The sequence below is a fragment of the Spermophilus citellus genome (genome assembly GCF_964194105.1).
Source record: "Spermophilus citellus genome assembly, chromosome: 4".
Taxonomy (NCBI): Eukaryota; Metazoa; Chordata; class Mammalia; order Rodentia; family Sciuridae; genus Spermophilus; species Spermophilus citellus.
The window spans coordinates 134,331,435-134,342,064 of record NC_138185.1 but is presented as its reverse complement, the minus strand read 5'-3'; the positions used below and the strand labels follow the sequence as shown (position 1 = coordinate 134,342,064).

General features: G+C 41.5%; 1 protein-coding gene across 1 annotated transcript in view; it reads left to right on the top strand.

Annotated features, from left to right (window-relative positions):
* Positions 1-268: 268 nt before the first annotated feature.
* The window catches only part of SORD (sorbitol dehydrogenase), a 35,775-nt gene continuing 25,413 nt past the window's right edge, over positions 269-10,630 (top strand). Inside the window, exon 1 of the mRNA XM_081288815.1 lies at positions 269-463. Within this exon, the coding sequence (XP_081144941.1) occupies positions 398-463 (66 nt within the window). The 5' untranslated portion in view covers positions 269-397. The remainder of the gene's footprint in view (positions 464-10,630) is intronic.

The following is a 10,630-nucleotide window of genomic DNA, read 5'->3' as shown; positions in this document are numbered from 1 at the left end:
ATCTGCATTCTCAATAGCTTCCCAAATTCCTGGTGCCCATTTTTCCTCAGCTAGCGTTTGAGCATGCCGGTTTGCTGGCTTTAACTCCGTAGGCTGCTTTCAGGGCAGCAAAGTTGAGCCAAGCAGAAGAACAGTGCAGACAGAAGCAGGGGGCCTCGCGGATCTCTCCAGCTGTGGTTCTGAGGGAGCTGGCAGCTCCGCCCCTGCACGCCAGCCCCGCCCCGGCTGTCAAGAACGAGAAGGCTCCGCCCCCGGCCGGCGCGCGCCGCCAAGCCCAGGCCCCACCTCCCACTTCTAACCCCGGACCCTCTGCAGGGCAAAGACCAGAACCATCCACAGGACCCGTACCGCCACAGGCCCTGCAGACTCCAGTACCACACGGGAGCTAGAGAGTGACATGGCGACGGCGGCCCAGCCCGAGAACCTCTCCCTTGTTGTGCACGGACCTGGGGACATTCGCTTGGTAAAAGAGGAAGGAGGGTGGGGAGCCTACTCGACCCTTCCTCACTCCTCTCTGAGCCCAGCAGGTCCCAGCTCTCCAGTTCCAGCCTAGCAAAGTCCCCTCACCTTAGGTGTTTTTTGAGCTGGTTACCACAGGGGTTAAAGTGGGGGTGGGGGTGGGGTGGGGGTGGGGTAGGTAGAGGTAGTGATTAGTGGTTAACGATTATCATTAAGGCAGGAATATTGTCTGTGCCTCTCTGAACTTAGCCCCGTGACTGGCACGTGGCCTATATCCAGGACTGTTGTAAATGAATTGAAGCCTTTCCCCTCCTTTGCCAGCTGCAGATTCATTGCACTTTTCCAGCTGCAGATTCATAGTCCAGACTCTTGCCATTGCACTTTTCAGAAGAGATGCAAGAATGCTGCCTGGATTAGGACCTGCCCAGAACTGCTCTTCTGGGTAGAGCACAGGGTAGAAAGAGAAGATAGACAACACTAAAAACGAGTGAAACTTCAATTTACTCTCCTTTGTGTGGGACTGATAAAAACCTCCCCTGCAAGATTATTATGATCTTGAGAATACCCAGCACTTATTAAGTGTTCAGAAAATGATAGCTTTGGCTGGCAGTGTAGATAATCACCCTTAGTTCGTTTTCCAGTGATTTGCCTCTTTGATCTGGTTCCCTTGACCTTTTAGGAACTTTCTGTATACATCTGTTCTTTACACCCTGACTTCTGCCCTCTGCTAAGGGGACCAAAGTTCAGGGAGCTGCTGAATCAGCCCAGTGGTCATGCCACAGTTCCATTGACAAGTCCATTTCAAATGGCCTGGGATGGCATTTGGCATGTGGACAGGTATCAGCCATCTTTATTGCTCCTAAGCACTTTCTTCCCTTCAAAGAACATGCACCAGGATCTAAATTGGAGAGACTCAGAAGATTATCAAGATTAATAGTAACTGACAGTTTAAGAATCTGTGATGGTCTCTCTAAAGAATGCAAACAGACTGAGTTTGGTGGCAATTTTGTTCAAGACTCCCTTTAATACCCTGTATATCTCCCTTCTATCTGTGTAAGAATCCTTATCTGAAGGATTCTCTCCATTTCCTCCGTTGAAGAAAGTGCTTCCCCAAGTTGATAGGCTTGGTTAGTTAACAGAGCCAAGACAAGAATTCAGATGTTCAAACTCCCATTCTAATGCTGTTTCCTCTCATTTTGTAGTCTCCATCCAAGGTCCTGAATTAAAGTGACACTATTACTGTTTATTACAATAAATGCCTTATCAGGCATTATGAGGAAGGGAAATTGGTACTACTTTATATTGCTTATAGAGTGATTTCAAATGCAGTCCTTCAAACATTTATAAGAGGTTACCTTCCATGTGCCAGGCACTGGACCAGAACTCTGGAGGAAGAAAGCTCCCAAGTTTACTGAGGGAGACAGATATGAAGTAAACTTTTGAAGTAAACAATGTAGCAATGTGAGGGCTTTGATGGTCATGGCAATGAGTAAAGGTCTCACTGGGAGTGGCCTTTAGCCCTTGGCCCTCTATCTGTTCAGAGCCTGCTTGAGGCCATGCACCCAATAAGTAGAAGCCCTAGAATTACAAGCCCAGGTTCTGCTTTGCCTTCACTCCTAAACTCATGCTTTCCCACTTCTCAGGCAGACTACCCCCCTTTAAGAGGGAGCTCACCTTAAATTTCCTCCATTGGTTTTGCATTAGGACCCACTCTGATTAGAATGGGGATTGGGTTGAGGTGACTGTGTTCTAACGGCTCTAAAAAACATGAGAATTTTATGTGCAGTTGTGGGACTGGTACACAGTAAAAGTGTTCAGGGGCATAACCAGGAGGTCTCCCAGGTTTAGTTTTAAGACTTGTAGGTGTGTGAGTAATTTACTAGTCAGAAGAATAGATTAAAATAATGAGATTAGCTTTGAAAATTTGAGTTTAAGATGTTTCCATGACAGATTACAGGTTAACTTTGAGTGGTTCCCTTGGATACAGGAATGCACCTGGACTGGTGATGTAGACTTAGGAGTCATTTGTTTCTCTACTGAGCATACTGCACCCATTCCCCAGGAGATATTTGGAAATGTATCAGGGGGTTTGGCTGTCACAATGATTGAGGGCAACAGCTGATAGATTTTATTGGAATTTATTGAATTCACTATCCTGCACAATAAAGAATTGTCCTGTCCTAAATAGTGCTCTATTAGGAAATTGTGGATGGCTGAACAGAACATGTATAAGCAGAACATGTAGGGGGAGAAGGAAAGAAGCAGGAGACATTACCCTGGAGAAATACCCAATACTGGAGGGAAAGGGACATAAGGGTTGTCAGCAAAAACTAAACAGAGGCCCGTGCCTCCTCAGGGGTGACTACAACACACCCCTGAGGACAGGCTTTCTGGGCCCTTGTACTCCTTCCCAAGCATAGTTTCTCCCTGTTTCCTCCATAAGGCTCCTTACCCCAGTAAAGTATTTCTGCCTATCCACCCTCTTCCTTGAGGTGAATAGGCTCAGTGATCTGGGATTGGATTGATGGTGCCAGTAGTGAACCAGAGATAGAGACAGAAAGAAACATCATGGGGAATCTTTGAGGGCAAGAGACCTGTTCTCTCTATAGGAGAACTCAGGATTTCCTGAGCCTAATAATAGAGTAAGTCATTAGTGGCATTTGAAAAGCCATAGGCTAGGTTGAATATGAATTACAGAAGAGAAGACTGGGAAGGGGGAAGAATTGGAATGTCCCTCACCCCCAGCATGTTTTTTTTTTTTTTCCTTGAGTACTGAGGATTAAACTCAGGGCTACTGCATGAGTACTAGGGCAGCTGAGTTACATCCCCAGACCCTTTTTAAAAATTTTATTTTGAGAGAAATTCTCACTAAGTTGCCCAGGCCGGCCTTGAATTTGGGATTTAGAAGAGATCCCAAAAGCCTTCTCAGTAACTGGGATTATAGGTGTGCACCAACATGCCCAGCTGTTTTGCCTTTTTGGGATAAGACCACCAAACAATAGATTTAAAACTCTTTCACTCTGGGGAATTGAGGCCCGGTGCCCATTTAGGTGGATCAGGCGTTGGTCACCTGATAAAAATGATCCTTGCCTCAAGAACTCATGTAAAGGGAGTTGTTTGGGGAAATTTCTATTCCAAAAACCTGAAGCAGGATTCTGCAGAGTTCTGAAGCAGGAAGGAGGGCTCAGCTTTTGCCAGTGCTGCCTTCCTGCTTCATGTAAAACCAGGAACTTGCCCATTCAGGGGGGTGGTTCTGTGGGAAAATGTGACCTGGGCCACTTCACTCTATCTAGTAGAAACAAAACCTTAACCCAGAATCCCTCTTGCCTATGGAGAAGATATGACTCCCTTTTCTTTCTTGATGCAGTAGGGAGCTGCAGGAAACAAATTTGCCTGCTAGTTGGTTAGTGGTAACAGTAAAGAGGGAGCATTATAAGTTGTGTGGTAAATCAGAGAGAGAGAAAGGGAGGGAGGGAGGACATAAACATACTGAGAGATTGGCTGTAGTCTTTCTTAATGAGGAAAATGAAACAAAATCTGAGATTTAAAACCTTCTGCTCCCCCTCCCCATTTTAAATAGAGAAAGTTTAAGGCTTCCAGAGAGTAGGAGGGAGAGGTGTGGAAACATTCATAAAGAAGCAAACAGCCAAGGGCTGGGGTTGTGGCTCCCGGTAGAGCACTCACCGAGCGCGTGTGAGGCCCTGGGTTCGATCCTCAGCACCACATAAAAATACATAAATAAAACAAAGGTATTGTGTCCAACTTCAACTAAAAAATAAATTTTTAAAAAAGAAGCAAACATCCAATCAGCAAACAATATCAGTTTGCTGAGGTCTTTAAATGGAAACAATAATAAGGTCAAAGCTAAGGTGAGGGATCAGAGTGGGATTTAGTTCTAGCTCTATTGCTGCAAGTTGTGTGATTGGACAAATTATTTTCTGCTTCAATTTCTCCTTTTTTTTTTTTTTTTTTTTTAAAGAGAGAGTGAGAGAGGAGAGAGAGAGAGAATTTTTTTTTAATATTTATTTTTTTTAGTTCTCGGCGGACACAACATCTTTGTTTGTATGTGGTGCTGAGGATTGAACCCGGGCCGCACGCATGCCAGGCGAGCGCGCTACCGCTTGAGCCACATCCCCAGCCCCTCAATTTCTCCATCTTGAAAAGGGCATAATAGTAGTATTCATCTTTTGGTTGTGTGAGAATTCAATGGCATCATGAATGTGAAAGGCCCAGCATAGCATCTAGCACATTATCAAGAGTATATGCTAACTGTGGAGTTAGGCAGGCAGCAGGCTAGAGGCATTCAAACGCAGATGATTTTTAGCCAAATTATTTTAATGTGGGCTGGGCAATTACTTCATATTCAATAGTTTATGATTATTCGGTCTGTCTAGAGAAATTTAGAAATTGCTTTTTTAAAATTTATTTTTATATTTTATTTTTAGGTGGACACAATATGTTTTTTTTAAGATGTGAAACTTTTTAAATAATATCTATTATTTTTTAGTTGGACACAATATCTTTATTTATTTATTTTTATGTGGTGGTGAGGATTGAACCCAGGGCCCCGCACATGCTAGGCGAGTGCTCTACCGCTGAGCCACAACCCCAGCCCCTGGACACAATATCTTTATTTTTATTTTTATGCAGTGCTGAGAATCGAACCCAGTGCCTCATGCATGCTTGGTGAGCACTCTACCACTGAGCTACAGCCCCAGCCCCTAGAAATTGCTTTTTATTGGGAAGTGAATTACTAATTCATGAAGCTGGGATATAAAACATTCGAATTAGTTTTTCTGTGCAGAATCTTTGTTTGGTGGTGGTAGGTAGGCTTTTTTTTTATTTGTTTGTTTGCTTTTGGTACTGGGGATTGAACCCAGAGATGCTTTACAGATGAGTTATATATATATTTAAATTTTTTAATTTTGAGACAGGGTTTCACTGAGTTGCTGAGACTGGCCTCAAATTTGTGATCCTTCTATTTCAGCCTCCTGAGTTGTTGGGATTACAGTTGTGTGCCACCATGCCCAGCAATGTGCTATAATTTTAATGCTCTAGGGTTTGCTAGAATGGTAAGGAAACTAACAAAAGGGGATTAACATTTTGAGTGCCTACTACATTCTGTGCATGTCCTGGGACTTTAATACAGTGCTTCATGAATTTCTATGATGAAAGATTCAATTTTATTTGTATTTCCAGTTAACCATGGACTGATGCTTGCATTGGCTGCACTTGGATGTAGTGTAGTATCAGACTGCTATAACCATTTTTAAGCGTACCTCTCCACTTCTTTATGTATTGCATAAATAAATAACAGTTCATCATAAGTAACAGTTCATGGACCACTTCTAAGTGCATGTTATATCCCTTCTTCCTGAAAATCAGCTTTTCTCCAATTTCAGGCATGAACATCTGGACAGGGAGAAGAATGGGAATAAAACAACTTCCTCATTCCAGGGACCTGAGCACCCTGGAGGGGAAGTAGTCAGATTTTTGTTTTATGATTAGTTATATGAATAGATGGCAGGGTAAAGGAAAAATAATTATGAGTTGATATTGTTTAATTATAACAGAGAAAATAATGCATCAACATCAAATTTAGAGATTAATCAGAGTTCTTGAAGATATTTCTTGAGATTTTGCTCTTTGAGGAAATGTAACATACTCCATGTCAATAGTTTTAAAAAACAAGACAATTCTGTATCTAATACAACACATTAAAAGTGTCCTGTCCTTGCCACTTATGCTTTACTGTTAGGATTTTTGAATGAGGAGAATGGGATTATATAATGAGGTGTCGTGAACACCCAGCAGCTCAAATGCTTCTAGGCATCATGCATCATGTGTCTTTTTTTCTTTCGGTGCTGGGGATCAAACACAGGATCTTCATGCATGCTAGGCAAGTGCTCTGCCACTGAGCTATATCTCCAATCCTTACATCATGTCTCTTTTCCTGATTAGTTTTGCAATTAGTGGACAGCCAGCTACTTCTATATAAACAGATTAAAGGGCACTGATAGTCCTAATGAGCAGTTGAGAGATCACCTGGAGGGAGAAGAAACAGGCTGCTTAACCCTTTAGTATCTGAACCCTTTAGTATCTTATCAGTCAGAGGTAATTTCCAGTGATAACACAATCCCAAACTCCTTCAGTAACAGGGGAGTTAAGTAATAGCAAATAGCCCAAAGAAATCCCCTCTCTTTATCTAAATTGTTTCAACAATAAAACCAGATAAATAATTTTAAATTCAAAAGAGGAAAATAAGTCCAGCAAATTGCCATCTCTGTCAGCTGTTATGAAAAGGTAATGCCTTTGTCTGTAAAAGGCCAAGAGACACAAAGCTAACATTTTTCCCCTCAAAGCAGCAGGAGCAGTAAACAACGTCAGTAATAGGATTTTAACATTCTGTAAAAGTAACTATTCTTAGGGGAGAAACTAGAGTTATGGGTGTGGGGGAGATTTCTAAAATTGCATGACAAAGTAAGAAGAAATAGGTACATATATGCAGTATTGGCATCCAATTTAGAAGTCTCTGAGCATGGATATTAAAGCTGGAAATTTCCCCCAAACCAGATTTTTTTTTTGCTGCCATATATTTATTAATCTATTTATTTTTAAAAGTTTTTATTCTAATTTGTTATATATGACAGCAGAATACATTACAATTCATATTACATATATAGAGCACACTTTTTCATATTTATGCATGTATATACAAAGTATATTTATACCATTCGTGTCTTCTTCATATATTTTCTTAGGGTAGTGATGTTCATCTCATTCCACCATCTTGTTTTTACCCCCTTGCTCCCTCCCTCGCCTTTTCTCTATCTGGAGTTTGTCTAATCTTCCCATGTTCCCCCTCTCAACCCCGCTGTGAATCAGCCTCCTTATATCAGAGAAAACATTCAACATTTGTTTTTTTGGGATTGGCTAACTTCACTTAGCATTATATTCTCCAATTCCATCCATTTACCTGCAAATGCCATGATTTTATTGCTGAGTAATATTCCATTGTGTATATATACCACATTTTCTTTATCCATTCATCTACTGAAGGGCATCTAGGTTGGCTCCACAGTTTAGCTATTGTGAATTGTGCTGCTATAAACATTGATGTGGCTCTGTCCCTATAGTATGCTGTTTTTAAGTCCTTTGGGTATAGACTGAGGAGTGGGATAGCTGGGTCAAATGGTGATTTCATTTCCAGTTTTTCAAGGAATCTCCATACTGCTTTCTATATTGGCTGCACCTATTTGCAGTATCACCAGCAATGTATGAGTGTGCCTTTCCCCCCACATCCTGGCCCACTCTTATTGTTGTTTGTATTATTTATAGCTGCCATTCTGACAGGAGTGAGATGAAATCTTAGAGTAGTTTTGATTTGCATTTCTCTAATTGATAGAGATGTTAAACATTTTTTCATATATTTGTTGATTGATTGTATATCTTCTTCTGAGAAGTGTTTGTTCAGTTCCTTGGCCCATTTATTGATTGTGTTATTTGTTTTTTTTGTGTTTAGTTTTTTGAGTTCTTTATATATTCTAGAGATTAATGCTCTATTTGATGTGTGAGGGGTAAAGATTTGCTCCCAAGATGTAGGCTTTCTAATCACCTCACTGATTGTTTCTGTTGCTGAGAAGAAGCTTTTTAGTTTGAATCCACCCCATTTATTAATTCTTGATTTTAATTCTTGTGCTATAGAAGTCTTGTTAAGGAAGTAGGGGCCTAATCCCATATAATGGAGATTTGGACCTACTTTTACCCTGTTAAGATGTAGGGTCTCTGGTTTAATTCCTAGGTCCTTGATCCACTTTGAGTTGAGTCTAAAACCAGATTTAATTTTTTTTTTTTTAAGTTGTAGATGGACTCAATACTTTTATTTATTTATTTATTTATTTATTTTTATGTGGTGCTGAGGATCAAACCCTGGATCTCACACATGCTAGGCAAGTGCTGTGCCATTGAGCTGCAGCCTCAGCCCCTCAACCAGATTTACACAAAAAAAACATTGATAACTGGGGAAAATATGTTCAAATTTTGCAAAGTGATGTTCACTTCAACAACTTAAAAAATAGACGCTGAATAAATGTGTCTCTAAAAAAAAAAGTAAAAAAGATATAAATATTCAATTACAAAGACCTGAGTACAGTAAGTACTTAATAAATGTTTTAATAGACCAGAGCATCCAACAGAGCTCAGAGATTTCATATTTTTGCTTAAGATAAAGATCCGCACAAGAAATTAATGGTTATGATCTTATATGTTTAGTTAGAAGGAAATTTTTACACGTTTATCACTGCTGAGAAGTAAATAGTTCCTTAACTATCCTGTGTGGATTCAGTGCTAGGTGGAAGGAAGTTTCAGGAAGTAGTTACCTTAGACAGGGAAGGTTTCTTGTAAGAGATGATGACTGAGCACCAGTTCTAGGAATACAACTGCCTATTGGACAGACCCATTTGGATGTCCCTAGACCCCTCATTTCAACACATCCAAACCTAAGTCTCCCTGAGTTCCCACAGGAATTAGGATGCCTCACTTTCAGTTGCTTCACTTCCTATGTCCTGTGAGATCTTGAAGGAGAGGGAAAAAAGGGCTCCCTTGTGAGGGTGACCCAGTGTAGAGTTTGGCAGGGTTGGAGGTAAGATGGAGACATAGTGGCTGCCATGTGAGTGGTATAGGGCCACTGGGGACTGCAAGCATATTTGCATTTTAGAAAGATTGTTATCAGCAGAACAAAGACTAGATGGAGCTGGGAGAGCCTGGGCAGGGAACCAGCTCAGTGGACTTTGGAGAGTATCCAACCCCCTACTTTGACCCCCTACTTTGAGTGTGCCAGGACCAGCGGCTAGAACAAAGCCTCTTATGACAAAACAGCCAATTGGGAAATCTTTGGATTTCCCTCAAAACACCCTTCAAGTACTCAATGGAAAGGGAATATGGAGGGAGAAGGAAGCAAAACAAGGTCTCCTGTTTACTGTAAGCATGCAGGACAGCCCCACAAGGCTCACAGGAGGCCTGGCATGTGGGAGCAGGTGTCAGAGATGCTGCTGAGGACCTGGGGCCAGGCTGCTGACTTCCTCACACTCTTCCCTGACAGCAGGAGGGGGTGGCTTTATCCTTTTTCTACAACTGTCAGAAGCAAGACTAAAAACACTGCTGGCATCTTAACTTCACTTTCTTCTGAAGACTGGGGCCTTTCAAAGAACAATCAGACTTCTCTAAAGTTGACATAAAAACAATGGGAATACAACTTTTCCCCCCAAACAATTTAAAGTACTTTTCAAAGGGGCAAGGTTATCCACAGTTGGTTCAACCATAGTGTAAGGTAATTATGGAAACAGAACTTGGTTATTTCCTTTTTTCCTCTTTCCACATATTCTATTTGTTGCATTAAAGTGGTGCAAAATGATGGACTTTGTTGCTACATATTCGTAAATGCACACAATATAACAATATACTTTGGCTAATATCACTCCCCACCCCCTCCCACCTCCCACATCCCACATCCCACATCCCACGTCCTGGTCCCTTTCCTCTACTGATCTCCCTTGATTTTCATAAAATCCCCCCCATCACTTTTCCTTTTTCCTCTATAGCTTCCACATATGAAGGAAAACATACAACCCTTGACCTTCTGAGTTTGACTTATTTTCCTTAACTTTTCGAGTTTGACTTATATGGCATAACATAATGGTCTCTACAGAACTTTGTTATTTCTTTTGTTTTTCTTCCTTTCTTCCTTCCTTTCTGCACTGGGGATTGAATCCAAGGCTTGGTGCATGCTACGCAAGTGCTCTGCTACAGAGCTACATTCCCAGCCCTGTTATTTCTTTTGCAATAAGACTGAACTTATGTACTATGAGTTGGCTCTCCTTTTTATGGTTATCTTTGTTATACAGAAGAGGAAATTGAGGGCACAACAAGGTTACATAACTGCCAGAAGTACATGCAGGTGCCAGGGAGCCTGCAATGCACATGGACAGGTGATTCCAGAGTCTGATTTTTCATGATCCCACTCAGGTTGGCTGAAGGAGGGAAAAGGCATGTTCCCCCGATTTCTCCTTGTATTGAGGCAGTGGCTGCAATGCATGCAAGACTTTGAGGGAATGAATTCAGTTGTACTGGTAGAAGTGGAGAAACTGCGGCCAATAAGGGTACATTTAGGATT